The 15,206-nt window shown below is 40.0% G+C and overlaps 2 protein-coding genes across 2 annotated transcripts in view; both read right to left on the bottom strand.

Moving 5' to 3' along the window:
- Window positions 1–12,809, bottom strand: part of LOC148103583 (V-set and immunoglobulin domain-containing protein 1-like) — a 74,034-nt gene extending 61,225 nt beyond the window's left edge. Inside the window, exons 1-2 of the mRNA XM_087838146.1 lie at window positions 12,746–12,809; window positions 11,631–11,966 (exon numbers count right to left, since the gene is read on the bottom strand). Of these exons, the coding sequence (XP_087694272.1) occupies window positions 11,631–11,966; window positions 12,746–12,809 (400 nt within the window). The remainder of the gene's footprint in view (window positions 1–11,630; window positions 11,967–12,745) is intronic.
- LOC118455764 (Fc receptor-like protein 5) lies at window positions 4,444–5,540 on the bottom strand. The gene is made up of 5 exons (XM_087839505.1): window positions 5,535–5,540; window positions 5,167–5,440; window positions 4,845–5,087; window positions 4,606–4,764; window positions 4,444–4,534 (listed from the first exon to the last, which is right to left on the bottom strand). Exons 1-5 carry the CDS (start codon window positions 5,538–5,540, stop codon window positions 4,452–4,454), a joined length of 765 nt encoding a protein of 254 aa, XP_087695631.1. The 3' UTR covers window positions 4,444–4,451.
- Window positions 12,810–15,206: the final 2,397 nt, after the last annotated feature.

The raw sequence follows: 15,206 nt of genomic DNA, 5'->3' as shown, positions 1-15,206 counted from the left end.
CATAGATTTTTAGAAGAGCTTGATTTTTCTTAGCCCCTTATTTAAGTTATGTGTCTTGTTTATGGAACCTCACTTTTAGAGATTTTATGATCCCCCTTGTCTCCTTTGTTTCTGTTCCTTGCTTTTCATTCTTCTTTATTGTTATTTATTTATTTTTGTATTGGTTACTCATCTTTTTATATTATTATTATTATGTAGATGTGTGTGTATAAATGTGTACGTATGCATGTGTATATGCATGCATATATATATATATATATATATATATATACATATATATGTATGTATATATATGTGTATGTCTGTGTGTGTATATGTGTATCTATGTATGTATGTTTACTTTCAGATATTGTCGATTTCATTGTGGTATACCAGTTGCACTGTGGCAGTGATGTGTATTCCTCTGATTGGGAGAAAAGAAAAATGAGGTGTGATTCTGTTCTGAATGATTTAATATGTCGCTTGTCTCTTTGAGATTTTCATTGTCATTGTTATTGTTCTAAATAAAGTTCATTTTAAAAAAAAGCTACAAAAACAAACAAACAATAAAACAAAAACAGAAGTATGATTTAAACATTGCGTTTCTTTCATTTAAACAAGCTATCTTCTTTACGGTAGTTGTTTAATTGCAGATGCCAACTGGATGTTCAGGAGTTAAGCTATCCCACGTGATACCTAGCGCTACTGTCATTTTTCTGGCACTGATCCAATACTAAATAAATACAGGGCCGTTATTTCCAGTAACAATAGTGACACATACAGTTTGAACCTTTACATGCAGCTTATGTAGGGGTCAACAAAGCAATAACTAATGTTATTAAATAAAATAGACTGGGCAGTGAACGTCTGACTCATTTTCAGATAAAATAATTAAACATGTTTCAGTGGGTTGAATAAATTATTTGAATGTCTAAACTGATGGTAGTCATATCAGTAATATATTAACATGATGCTGAAAATCCAACATGACTGAAACATTACTTTCACTAGTGACCACATGCACTACCTGATTATTCTTTCCTTCTCTGAAAAGGATTGTGACAGTGACCACTGTGCTCAGGATCTTGGGGATTTCTTTCCTCCTCTCTTTGTTTCTTTTGCTAATTGTTTTGGGACAACAGGTTTTTTTTTTTCATCGACTTTTATGTCTTCAAATAAGCTAGTAATGTCACAGAACAGAATTTTACAGTAGTGCATCTGAATTACAGGGGCAGCATTCATAGCAGCATGATATCAATATTTGGATTGGCCAGAGGATCCCTAGTAAACACTGCAACTCCAGAGTGCAGACAGATGAGAGTTGGAGGCAAGTTGCAGTACACATGCAAAGATACAAACAACTGCATCAGAGAAAGCTGAGAAAAGACAGAGGTGAAAAATAATGAAGAAAGGGTGTTCTGCAAAAAGGAAAGTGAAAAACAAAAATAGAGGATTTCATGGGTAAATGATGGGACACCGCAGATGCAACTGGTGTCCAAGCAGATACAACTATTTCAAAGCAGTTTTTAATACCCGACACGGTTTCCCCAGGTCTGACCTCCATATGCAACAGTGAAACAGTTTTCTCCATAATGGACATACTAAAAATTAAATATTGTTTCAAGCTCAACAATAACCACCTTCACATGTGTATGAGAATGGTCCTGACTCCATGCAAGAACAGGTTTTAAATGCTGGCAGAACAAGCTGGTGTTTAATTCTCTGTCTGAGGAATAAAAAATAGAGGGAGTTGAATAAAAGAGGGGAAGAAAGTGAGCCTGTAAAACTCTAAAACAAATTGTCAAGATGTGTTGAGATGTATTATCTGCAAGGTTATTATCGTTAACAAAAACTAGAAGTGAAAAAACATTTTTGTTAACGGAAATAAAAATAAAAACAAAAAAAGGAAAACTAACTAAAACTATAATGAGTGTTCACAAAACTAACTAAAATTAACTGAATTTATAGCAAAAATGTGTTTAGTTTTCATTGATGTGTGCGTGTCATACAAGAGTCAAGGGTGAAAATGAAGTTTAGTTTACAGATTTTTTTCTTGCTGTGTCTCATTATGCCAGCAGGTGGCAGTACGTTAGTCGAGTCGTCTGTGTCGCTGCTCCGTCCACGCGCAGAATCATGTCAGGAAAAGTCGGGAGCCAGAGTCCAATTTGGGATTACTTTGAATATGACTGTGTTTTGGATAAAGCAAGTGTCTTGTAGTGGAAACAGACAAATTATGAGGGACATTTCTAAAGGGAAAAAAATCCCACAAACCTTAAAGTGCACTTGAAAAGCTCACACAAGAAGGCTAACCTAGCTTACCTTGAGAAGGTCAGGGAGCACACTCAACCCTCATCCCCAGAAAACAGAAGCTAACCCCAGGCAAGGCAGCGTGATGCATCCCGAGACAACAGGACGGGGATATCTACACAACTGTGTGAGTCAATTACCTTCAAAACGTTTATCAATTAACTTGAACCAAAATTACGAACACCCGGTGCTGCGAGAGTTAATAGTCTCATTGGGGCCAAGATATACATTTTATAGTTGCCTGGTATCAATGGTTGTTCATCTGCCTTTATTTATTTATTTATTTATTTAAAGAACCCATAGGTGGGAATGAGAGTTGTCTGTCTCTGCGTGTTAGCCCTGCGACAGACAGGCGACCTGTCCAGGGTGCAGTATGGTAGCTGGAATAGCAACATACCCAAGGATGAGCAGAATGACTGATATGATGAAACTGGGATTTTGTTACACTTAATTATTGCAAACACAACTAAAACTATAACTGAAACTAATCAAAACTAACTGAAACTAAGGATTTTCAAAAAAATAAAAACTAAACTAAACTAGCAAACAATTGGTAAAAACTAATTAAAACTGATATAAAATTGAAAATTGAAGTCAAAACTAAATAAAAATAAAAACTAATGAAAATTGCAAAACTATTAAAACCCTGATTATCTGTAAAATTGTTCAGTCAAGATGTGAAACAGAAAAGGGGGAAATGGGAGCTTCTCCTCATTTAATTTTTTCTTGACTTGTGCTTCAAGAAATTTCCTCTAAGTGGACCTGTTTAAACTTTACCCTTGATGTATTTTGGCTATTGCCTTTATGTATAAACCAAAAGGCAACTTTAACAAATCTTATTAAAATATTGTAATAAGTTTTTAGAATAAGGATATCGACCGATGTGGAAAAATATCACATTTATTAAACAAGATTTATAAAGTCTTGTTGAACATTTTTTTAAGGAGAATTTGAACAGTAAAGCAACCACAATTAGAAATAAAAAAGCAGTTAGAATGAAATACATTGTTGATTAATATCATGTGTACATGATTGTCTTTTCTCAGTTAGTTTGTATATTGTGTTTTGTATATCAGTCTTAGGTAAATGTGAGAGAGGAGGGTCTAGTCTGGGACGCGTTGATGAGCATTCCTGACCCTGACCATGGCATAATCTCCTCACACAGTCCAACACCCTGAGCCTCTATGATCAAGAGGGAGGGTGAGAATTAGTAAGTGTCAGGGGAGTGGGGTGTGTGTGTGTGTGTGTGGGGGGGGGGGTCTGTGAAGGTTCTCAGTCATCCAGGTCATCGTAGAAGAAGTCCAGACGTTTTTCTTTCCAAGCTCCTTAGACAATTGGCATTTAATTCTGCAGTGGAAGAAAAAATAGTACATGGAGTTCAGTTGTTGTTTTTTTTACATATAAGAATCTGAAAAATGTTTCTGCATTTGTATTCAGACCACCTGAGTCAATAATTTGTAGGCAGCATTTTGCAAGGTCATTGTCAACATGTTTGCTGTCCCCACTATGTGGCTTGTCAAAAACTGCAAATAGGAAATATGGATTTCATATTACATTTTGATTTGTGTGTTCAGAGTGTGTAGAATATTCAAATTTGCACTCATATAAGCAACGTGTGTGGTGTGCGCACTTGTGTACATGCATGTGCGTCTTAAATGTCCTGCAGTGAGACATCAGCCGTGTTGGTTAAAGCCTTTTTACCAGAAAACAGGAAACTGGGCTACAGACCTGTTAGTTTCTTTTACTGTCAGGCTGAAAAAAAAAACAGTAAAGCCTAAAAAGAACACCCACTGCTAACTGTCATTTAAAAAAGCCAAATACAGGAACAAAAGTGTATAGACGTTTGACTAAATGAATTAAAGCACTTTTTAAGTGTCTCAGTTACAGTTATTATGCTTAGACAAATGAAGAATGATACTTAAAAAAACAGGTACATCTTTCAATGACCGACAACAGTCATAAACTTAATCAATTTCTCTGCTAGTGGTAAAAATCACTGTAGATGCTGACAACAAGTTTCTTTGTGTCATCACATAAAGGGGCTTTGGCTCTGCACTTTACTATGTTTGCATTAGTAAACAGTGTATTGTAGATTTCTTTCATTGGTTAATCACGGTGATGTGACCACCTTCTGATTAAATGAACAGGAACTCTTACTGTGCAACTCAGAAGTGATGCTCAGTGGTCACCTCCACAATGTTATCAAAGTCCTCAGTGTGTCTCTGCTCAGCTTGGGTCGACAGGGATGCTAGCATAGAGAGGAGGTAAGATGAGACTTTTCTAATAGAAACAAAAGAAACTGATGAAAAAAATTGTTACCTTTGGCTCTGCGTCGATATAAAGACACCATGAGCAGAGTGGAGATGAAGTATGGACAAATTACCACCAGGTGAGAGACAACGCTGAACACAAGGTTGAGGGAGGTGGGGTCAGGAGGTGGTGCTGAGGATGGGTGTAGGATTGTGTTTGCAGGTCTATCTGCAGAGAGAATCCCACCTGTTCAGGTGAATTTCTAGGTGAAATGGTAGAAATGGTAAAATGTGAGTGAAGCTCCTCACCTGTGACAGTGATCCAGCTGGATGGAGACTCTCCATGACCGCTGATGTCACACTTGTAGAGGCCTTCATCAGACCTGGAAACATGCTGGATGGTCATGTAACCTGTCGTCTCGTTGCCGATAAGGGAGCCATCTTTATAGAAAGCAGCTGGGAGGCTGAAGTAATTCTTTTCTTCGCAGAGCAGAGTGACGTCATCTCCCTCCATCACAGGGAGGACAGGACTCTGCAGGATCACTGATCCACCTCAACACAGAGACAAACTACAGCATTTCATCCATTTACACACAGCTTCATCAACACTAACTCCACACACTCAGCTTACCAGTGACTGTCAGGTTAACCATGTTACTGATGGGACCCTCTCTGGACTCACACCAGTAAACTCCAGTGTCCCACGAGAGGACACTGCTAATGTTACAGGAAGAATCAGCTGCTGCTCCCCACTCCTCACACTCAGCTCTGATTTCTCTGCTTGTGTTTCTCCTCAGAGTCCATCCAGCAGAGCTGTCGTCCTCGTCACAGCTCAGAGAAACAAACTCTCCCCCAAACATCTGAGAGCTGCTGGGACTCACAGTCAGAAGAGCTGTGATGAAAATCTATATTAGTATATTTATATTATATTTTTCATAAACACTTAGGGCTGAAATAACATTCCTGGTGATCATCATTAACTATGTCAAACAACAGCACCTTCATCGTGATCAAACTTTAACAGAACTTTTGGGTTGAAAATATTCATTCATATTCACGAGAGTCAATAAATTTTAATCTTTCAAATGTGTTGTTTATTTCAGGTTTAAAATAGGACAAGAGAAGGTTACTGACCTTGGTTTGTGGTGTAGCTCAGCAGTGAGATCAGAACTAAAGAGAAATGAAACAGAGGTTGGTTTAGAGGTTTTACACAGTTTGATCGAGCTACAGACTCGTGCAGAATAAGCAGAAAAAGCAGGAAGTGATTCTCTCTTTGTTGTCTTCTACACAAACTCGATATTTATGTGGAGAAACAAAAGAAGTGGCATCTTTAGGCCTTTTCAAAGATGAAACCCATTACAGTATACTTACAAAGCAGAAGAAATGATTTCTCCATTTCTGTCTTTTGTTGATACTGAATTAATTCTTCTTGCATCAGTTCACTCACATAAACCTAGAACCTCCTCCTTCCTCTGTTACAGGGTGTTAGTTTATGTGGTTTTCCCCCCTCATCATTATTATGAGAAAGGATTCTTTGGTTGCAATACATGAGGAAATACACTTTTAATACGAGGCAGTGATCAAAAAGATGAAAAAAGGAGAGAAAAATACACAGAAATGTTCAACAAAGCAAACCTTTGTGGAGAGAAAGACATCTACTCCAAATTTTACAACCAACGACACTTTAGAAAGCACTGCAGCACTCAAGACGCAGGCTTGTGGGTGACAGAAACGAGGAAGGAACAGGCAGCAGAAGCAGATTTAAGATGAAAAATGAATTTAGTGCTGACGTTCGGGGAGCTGCATTTGCCATCATCAGTTAATATTACATATTTAAATAAACTATATAAAAACTATAGCAGTAATAACAGTTGAAGGTGAAAGTCCAGAATGCACCAAGATGAAAGAAGCTGCCAGCATGCCCAAAATAACAAAGCACAAAGTGTTGCTCTGTGTTGTCTGTTTTGTTTCATGTTGTAACCTGTTGTGGAGGTATTTTACAGCTCTAAATGAAAAAACTGCAAATAGTGATGTGCGTCATTGGATCCTCCAAGGAAATCCTGGTCCAGGTCAGCTGCTGGAAAGTTCCACTGGAAACGTTCTCCTCTGCCTGTCCCAGGGAGGAACTGTCTTCACCTTATCTGGAGCTAATCTGGAACAATCTGCTACAGATATTTAAGACCAGTGTTGCTGTCTCGTCACTGCCAGTTCATCAACTAACCCATGTTGGTAACAGGCACTCGTGCCTCAGTCTCAAGTCTATGTACTTACCTTGTTCTCTTGTGCTTCAATTCTCTCGTCACAGTGTAACAACCCTTTTGGATTATAGCACCACTAGGGGGGGTTGCCCAACTATTGTAGTAGCTATGGGGGTCTCCTAGTGGTTGTGTGTTGTTAGCGGCAGCCATTCCACGCTGCTCATGTTCCATTCTCCAAGAAAACACCTTACTGTTGTAACAGTAACAGCTGGCAATACCAATCCCCGCGCATGTATGCTCGGACGAGTACAGCCGAGGAGACCTGGCATTATAAAGTGTAATGTTGCTGACGGCGAATAAAGGTCTGTTATTGGATTTAACCGACTGGCTTCGGGTTATTCAGCTAACCCCCACACCACACGCTCACTGGACCTGCTAGCCGCTCCTTCCTCGCCAGACCGCTGTTACAACAGCTCCACTCTTTGGCTCTGCTTGCTACTCCGACACCTTCTCTCCTCAAATCACCACTGACTCCACCTGGAACGCCTTACCCCTCAGTTAAATGTACACCTGTAGGAGTTCTATAATACACAAACTCCCTTTGTTCTTTCTCCTCAGTGCCACCACACTTGTTACCAAACATGCCCTGTCCCTGCCTTAGAGCTCCACACTAGTTTTCCTAGACACAAATTTCGTGCCAAGCATGATTTTATTCTGTGTTCACACTGAACTTTTTGACACATTCCCATTCCATGTTGTTGCAAAAATAAAAGCATTGTGTAAAACTAACTCAACCACCTCTTCACTTGGTCCAGCACTTGAGACCAGTTTTAGTATAGGCCTCTGGTCCTTTGTGACACTCACAGGGTAAGGACTAGGAAGCACTGACTGAAAGGATAAAAATATCTGGCAAAGACTGGCCTTTTCCTTATGAAGTGGTCCCATCAAACAAGAAAAACCCAACAATCATATGAGCCCCTATGAGCAAGCACTTTGCCACAGTGGGAAAAACTCCCTTTTAACAGGAAGAAACCTCCTGCAGAACCAGGCTCAGGGAGGGGCGGGGCCATCTGCTGCGACCGGTTGGGGTGAGAGAAGGAAGACAGGATAAAAGACATGCTGTGGAAGAGAGACAGAGGTTAATAACAGATATGATTCAGAGAGGTCTATTAACACATAGTGAGTGAGAAAGGTGACTGGAAAGGAAAAACTCATGAAGAAATGCATCATGGGAATCTCCCGGCAGCCTATTGCAGCATAACTAAGGGAGGATTCAGGGTCACCTGGTCCAGCCCTAACTATATGCTTTAGCAAAAAGGAAAGTTTTAAGCCTAATCTTGAAAGTAGAGATAGTGTCTGTCTCCTGAATCCAAACTGGAAGCTGGTTCCACAGAAGAGGGGCCTGAAAACTGAAAGCTCTGCCTCCGATTCTACTTTTAAATACTCTAGGAACAACAAGTAGGCCTGCAGAGCGGGAGCGAAGTGCTCTAATAGGGTGATATGGTACTACAAGGTCATTAAGATAAGATGGGGCCTGATTATTTAAGACCTTGTATGTGTGGAGCAGGATTTTGAATTCAATTCTGGATTTAACAGGAAGCCAATGAAGGGAAGCCAAAACAGGAGAAATATGCTCTCTCTTTCTAGTCCCTGGCAGGACTCTGACATGAGCTAGTTTTTCAGCGTCAATCTGAGACAGGATATTTGTAATGACAGAAGCTAGTGACTAAGAAACCTCCGGCAGAACCAGGCTCAGGGAGGGGCGGGGCCATCTGCTGCGACCGGTTGGGGTGAGAGAAGGAAGACAGGATAAAGACATGCTGTGGAAGAGAGACAGAGATTATTATGCACCCATGCATGTGTACACACACACACACACACACCTTGGGTTCCCTGGCAACTGTTACGGGAACTTAAGAACTTAACCCGACCTGAGAATTGAGTTAGGCTTTCAGCTGAAAATATCATCCTGGATGACCACAGGATCTTCCAACTGTGCTGTATCCTGGATTGATGACATCAAATCCTACTTTCAAAAGTTCTTGAGTCCATCAAAACCATAGTGTTAAACTTGACCAATTTCGAGGGGACACAGACTTACAAAGACGATTGGAAAGAGGTAACCCAGAAAAGACACCAAAGCATACGTGAGTCTTTGGATGCTGAGTGCTGAGTACACATCCAGAAATGAATTTAAGAGCAGTTTATGGGATGCAGATTTTAGTCAGACAATTTTTCAATGCAGAATGTCACTCGAGAGATTTTGCCTCCCATTTTTGAAACATGATACAAGACCAGTCTGCCCTCATACAAGACAAGTGTGTGGGGTGACAGCAACTCATCTACATCCTCCAAACGTCACTGTAGATGAGCATCTGGTGGCTTTTAGAGGAAACTCTAAAATCCAGGAGAGATCCTCGGTGATGTTGGCTGCAAGGAATTTGAAGTTGCTGACCCTTTCGACCTTGACACCATTAATGTGGATGGGCTGGTGTTCCCCGACTGGTCACTTATGGTAGTCCACTATCATTTTCCTTGTTCTGCTGACATTAAGAGACAGGTTATTATCCAGACACCAATTCTACGGCACCATCACCTCCTCTCTATAGGTCGTTTCATCGTTGTCTGTGATAAGGCCTATGATGGTTGTATCATTCACAAACTTGATAATGTGATGGCCCTATGTTTAGCGACACAGTCATGTGTGAACAGGGAATATAGGAGGGGGCTACGCACACATCTCACATCTTCGTTTTTGAGTATTAAAGTTACAGCCTCACTGTCTTCCTGAGGATAGAGGAGAGGATCAGCTCCTCCCACTGAATACACTGTAGATCTGTGAGCACTAAGCAGATACTTCAAGAAGATCGCACACACACAGACACCCTGTAAAAACTGCTATTTGGTTCAAATATGCACAAACTCAGCTGAATGTGTTTGTGTTCTGTGGTTCTGACATTAATTTGTTGCTTGTTTTAGCTCATTTTATTTAAATTTGTTACTTGAACACTGACAGTATGTAACTGATCTAAAAGTAGTGACTTCTTCTAGTTTGAATTCTGGTCTGAAGTCTGTCGATATTTCATGTAATGCTAAAATCATTGAAAAATCTTTTTTGCCTCTAATTAATCTGCACTCAGTACCTTGTGACAATTTGTTGATATGTTTCTACGCCTTTCTGGACTCCATGTGTGGTCACTGACGGATTTGATTTGTGTCTTTTAGCTTTAGCTTCTTACTTTGGCTTTACATTTCGTTTTGGTTTTGTATTATTGACACATAATGCTAACTTACACTTAGTGACTTAACGTTACATTTAAAAACTAAACAGGTGAAGATGATTTAAATCATTAAAAATACCAACCATGTGATCTATTTTTCTACATCACATGATTAACAAAAGAAAAACACCTTAAGTCATGACTCTAGCTTCCTTAAATGTGCACGTTTACTTGCTTCTTCCTGGTTGATGTCACCAGGTTTTATCTTTTCTTTCTCTCTGCTTCAGTTTCTGTCTCTCCTCTCTTCTATCTGTGATCACTTGCTGTTGTTTGTTCTCTTGGATTCCCGCCCATGGCTTTATGCACCTGAGGAAATCCCCGACCGGTCATTGATGATCTCATCAGCATTGAAGAAATTCACCTCGTGTTTCCCTGTGACTCACCTCCCTGGAGTGTGGTGAGCCTGCCTGAGCTGAATAGAGTTGGATGTTTGGATGCCTGTTCCCTTTCCTCTTCCACTTTGTACATAACAGGTTTTTGGTGACCACTATAAATAAACACACCGAACTTTGATTCCTCTGAGTCCTGCTCTCGAATCAACTGCAGTATCTGTGACAGTCTTTCTCTTTACTTTTTTTCCAATGAGGTAAAATGAGACTGAAGATGACTTAAAGGATAACAGTCCAATTGTGATAAATCTAGAAGACTAGTGGAGCTTTGGTGAAGGAAACTCTCTGTTTGGTTTTACTTTCTTTTTCTGTGCTGACAGTGACTGAACACAGGAAAATAAATTGTTTACAGTGAGGTCAGTTGAATTCAATTTTATTTATAGAGGACCGAAACACAATAACAATCACCTCAAGACCCTACAATAATACAGAGAAAACCCCAACAAACAGACGCCCCACTGTGAGCAAGCATTCAGTGACAGTGGGAAGGACAAATTTCTCTTTAACAGGAAGAAAGCTTAAACGCACTGGGCTTTTTAAGCCTACCCTACAGCAGCACTATGACAGAGACACAAAGCTGGACAAACTGGAACACTAGCATAACTTAAAAATGTCACGTATTACAGACCTCCACACACTTTCTGAACCTTCTTGAGAAGAGAAAAGCTTTGAATCATTTTGACTACAGAACATTGTTAAAGATTAAGCAGCATCTTCAAACAAAACACATGAACACACACTGAAGTTCACAGAGCCACTGACAAACAGAACAAAACAGGAGGTTTGACAGAGATGAAAAAGATTTTACATGTTTGAAGTCTGCAGCTCATTCTCTACTGCGTGTCCAGACTGGTATGGCCCTGTTTGTATTTTGTAGATCAAACACCCAACAACAACAACAGCAGCAACAGCAAGGAGCACAACTGAAACTGGCAGACCAACTTTCAGTCCAACAGATCCAGCCTCCTTCCCTCCATCCTCTGTCTGACCTGCAGGTGAGAAACAGGTGTGAGGTGTCAGCTGTCAGGTAGGTGATGAGTGAAGAACAGAACAGAATCCATTTCCTCTTCAAACTGCTGTCAGACATTATCTACTGCACTCTGATCACATCACTCAGACCAGCTGCTTTCTACAAAGTCTCATCAACAACATCTTTACAAACAAACATCAACAACCAGGAAGCAGCTTCACCTCTGATCACACACACACTCAACTCTACTCACTCACCTGGAGGAACAACAACACTCAGGTAGATGATGTTGAGCTCCCACGAGTGTATTTCTCCCATTAAGACTCGACACTCGTACGTTCCTCTATCAGCAGTCGTCACATTCTTCAGAATCAAAGACACGTCTCCGTCCTTCATCTGTCTGTCCTGCAGATCCACCCGGTTCTTAAAAGATGGATGCTGGTTGTCTGGAGCAAACTGCCCATCCCGGTACACAACAACATGCTGTGTCCCCGGACCAGCTCTGCTCCACTCAAGAATTATGAAGTTGTTGTTTGAAGCTCGACATGGCAGAGTGACGTTCTGTCCAGACTCGGCTGTGATGATGTTTGGGTCTGAAAGAGAAACCAAGAGAGCAATGAGGTTAAAGGAATCAAAGTACACAATGCAGCTTTGCATTAGTAATGGTATAACCTAATAATAGCAGCCTATACTGTTTTCTTTGTGTTAACTATAATTTTTTATTTATAATGGTGAAGAACAGTTAAAATTGTCCTTCTGTCTGGACGTTTCTTTCCTGTCCTGTTTGTTTCCTACACCTGTTGCTGCCTGCCAATGAAGCCTGTGTAAGCCATAAAGACCTGCTCACTGTCCCTGCTGACGATTTGTTCGAGACTGTCGAGTCTCTGAGTCCCAAGGACGATGCATATGTAGCAAAGAAATATGATTCTATTTACCAAAAAGAACAAGTAGCGTGGATGGAGAAATGTTTTAAAAACAGTAAAGGCACAGTGGTGGTTTTATCATTGTGAAGAAGCGTCTATAACAGATGAACTGAATGAAATCCTGGCAGGGAATACAGCAAAGACGAGCCATGTGACGCCATCTGATCATTTTATTCCTGTCTTCAGAACAGAAATACACTTCAGTCTACAACTGGGGCAGAGCTAGCTCAGCAGGTAGAGTGTTCCCCCATGATCACAAGGCTGGGGGTTCAAATCCACCAAACAGCTACCCTGAGGTATCCCTGAGAAACGTACCGTGTCTACACACTGCTCCCCAGAGGACTAATTTCATACAGGATTAATAAAGTATGCATAATTACGCAAGAGGTGGAACCAAGTCACATAAATACGTATCAGAGTGAAATAGTTTTCTTATAGCTAAATCTCACCTCCAGAGACAAACACGACGAAGCCGACAAACAGCAAAGCCGAGCGGAGCAATGACATTTCCATGTTATCAACTCCTGCTGATCTTTCGGATGTTATTTTTCATAAATAACAGAGCCTCAGTTCAAAAAAGTGCAAATTATTTTATTTAAACTTTTATTTAAAGTTTAAATGAACCCATCAGGTCATCAACGATAACAACGACCTTGAGCGCCAGTGTCGCGTTAAAGTGACGTTCGGTGGGATGGGTTATGCATGCAAAATAAATTAAGCGTCATCGAAAGCAGGTCTGAAAGTTTAGCAGGTTCTATTCTTAAAAGATCTCCAGAGAAAAACGTAACATAATGTCACCTATCGACAATCAGCTACAAACTAAAGACCGCCAAAGTACTTCAAAATTATGTCACTATATAAAAATGTATATTCCACTATGGAGGAGATAGCATTTAGCTCTAGCCTCCAGAAAACCTCAGATATTCTGGAGAACTTTGTAAACTTTTGCTTTATAGAAAGAGACAAAGAAGAAGGAGAAACAACTACTCAACATGTTAAAGATTAGCAGCTGCAAATGGTTTGCAGGGAAGAGAACACGTGTCTCCTAATGCAGCTACATCAGCCATTTCCGTGTTTCTGTCTGCTAAGATTGTTTTAAATGTCTGAGGATATTTTAAGTAAACAACAGAACCCAAATTTAAAACCTGTATACATGAGATTACATTTAAGGTTTAATAAAGCTGAAAGTCACTGAGAGAACAGATCTCGGCCTTCAGCCTTTTGCTGTAATGCAACCCTTTACTCAAGGGGAAGTACCTTAGACTGATCAAAAGTAAGGGCACAAGACAAAAAGATGTGATATATAAAGTAGGAAAAAGTTTTTAACAGGCTGTGTTCTTAAATAATCAAAAGGAAGATATTTAAAGTAACTTAACTCAATTTCTGTCATCCTGAATGGACTTTTAATTTTTAAATTTTTTTTTCAAAGACTATTAAAATGGGGCTGTCATGAGTCCTATGGAGATAAATTTTGCAGGACTTATGGGCCTAGTTGACTCCTCCGCTCCACTGACATTTGCAAAGCTTAATGTTGAGGTTGACACATGTATGTCTACATAGTTAGATTGATGATTTTCTTTCTTTCTTTTTTTTTTTGTTTAAACTTACCCAAACACCACCACGCTATAACTTTGATTGTCCAACCAGCCAACACCAAGCAACACCGAGCTTAACGCCTGTTTAGTGTTGGTGGAAGTTTAGAGGTTGTATAAAACTGAATATAACACATCTTTCACCGCAAAGTCTGAAAGTAACTTTAGGAAAAGCAGAAGGCCATTTGGAAACACCTACCGTTGTTTTGAAGGATGTCTTAATTCCTCCAAAACTAATCGATACACGAAGAAAAAGTATTTTAAATAAGTTTCCACTGTTCTCTTCCAACCAGAAAAAGGAAGAAGCCAGCTCCAGCACCACTCAGCAGACTGCTACAGCCTGCAGTTCAGAATGTTCTGATCAAACTGATATGTAAATGCATATCTATAAAGGTTTTGTGTCAGCTTTGTGTGGTGAGTCTCTCTGACTGGTTGAAAATAACTGATAACATCAGTATAACTGCCAGACTTCCTGGACTAGTTTATAGCTTAGTAAGCTGGTGCTCATGATACTGACTTTCAGTTTTAACAATTTTGGTACCGTCTTACATTCTGAGTCACATTCATGTGACTGTTTGCTCGAGTGCAAATTGTATTGAGCTGGAATTGGTCTAAACACAAACAAAAACAAACAAACAAACACTGAGCTAGTGTGCACTAAACTCCTACACACTGAACCCTTCCATCTTATCTGAAAGACCTCAAAGTCACCCTATTAGAGCACTTCGCTCTCACTCTGCAGGCCTACTTGTTGTTCCTAGAGTATTTAAAAGTAGAATGGGAGGCAGAGCCTTCAGTTTTCAGGCCCCTCTTCTGTGGAACCAGCTTCCAGTTTGGATTCGGGAGACAGACACTATCTCTACTTTTAAGATTAGGCTTCAAACTTTCTTTTTTGATAAAGCATATAGTTAGGGCTGGACCTGGTGACCATGAATCCTCTTTTAGTTGCAATAGGTGTAGGCTGCTGGGGGATTTCCATGATGCACTTCTTTACTCAACGTTTTTCAGCCACTGTGTGTTTATACACCTCTCTGGATTAATTATTATTAATTTCTCCTACAACGTGTCTTTTGTCCTGTCTTCCTCTCCCCACCCCCACCATTCACAGCAGATAACCGCACCTCTCTGAGCCTGGTTTTGCTGGAAGTTTCTTCATGCTAAAATGGAGGGTTTTTTTTCCTTTTCCTTTTTATTCTCAACAAATTCTTGCTCATAGAGTGTTATCTTATTATTGGGGTTTTCTCTGTATTAATGTAGAGTCTTTCAGTATCAGGAGCCTTGAGGCAACTATTGAACTGGTGCTGTGTAAATAAAATAA

The sequence above is a fragment of the Neolamprologus brichardi genome, chromosome 3, assembly GCF_056152115.1.
Source record: "Neolamprologus brichardi isolate AB-2024 chromosome 3, ASM5615211v1, whole genome shotgun sequence".
NCBI classification, from domain to species: Eukaryota; Metazoa; Chordata; class Actinopteri; order Cichliformes; family Cichlidae; genus Neolamprologus; species Neolamprologus brichardi.
Note: the sequence above shows the minus strand (reverse complement) of the source record. Positions and strands in the feature narration are given on the sequence as shown.

What these genes read in the sequence shown, in the direction of transcription:
- LOC118455764 (XM_087839505.1), bottom strand. An exon ending in CAGCTGGATCACTGTCACAG is followed by an intron (nt 4,765 to 4,844) that starts GTGAGGAGCTTC and finishes TTCTCTCTGCAG; the next exon opens with ATAGACCTGCAAACACAATC. An exon ending in ATATCGACGCAGAGCCAAAG is followed by an intron (nt 4,535 to 4,605) that starts GTAACAATTTTT and finishes TCTCTATGCTAG; the next exon opens with CATCCCTGTCGACCCAAGCT.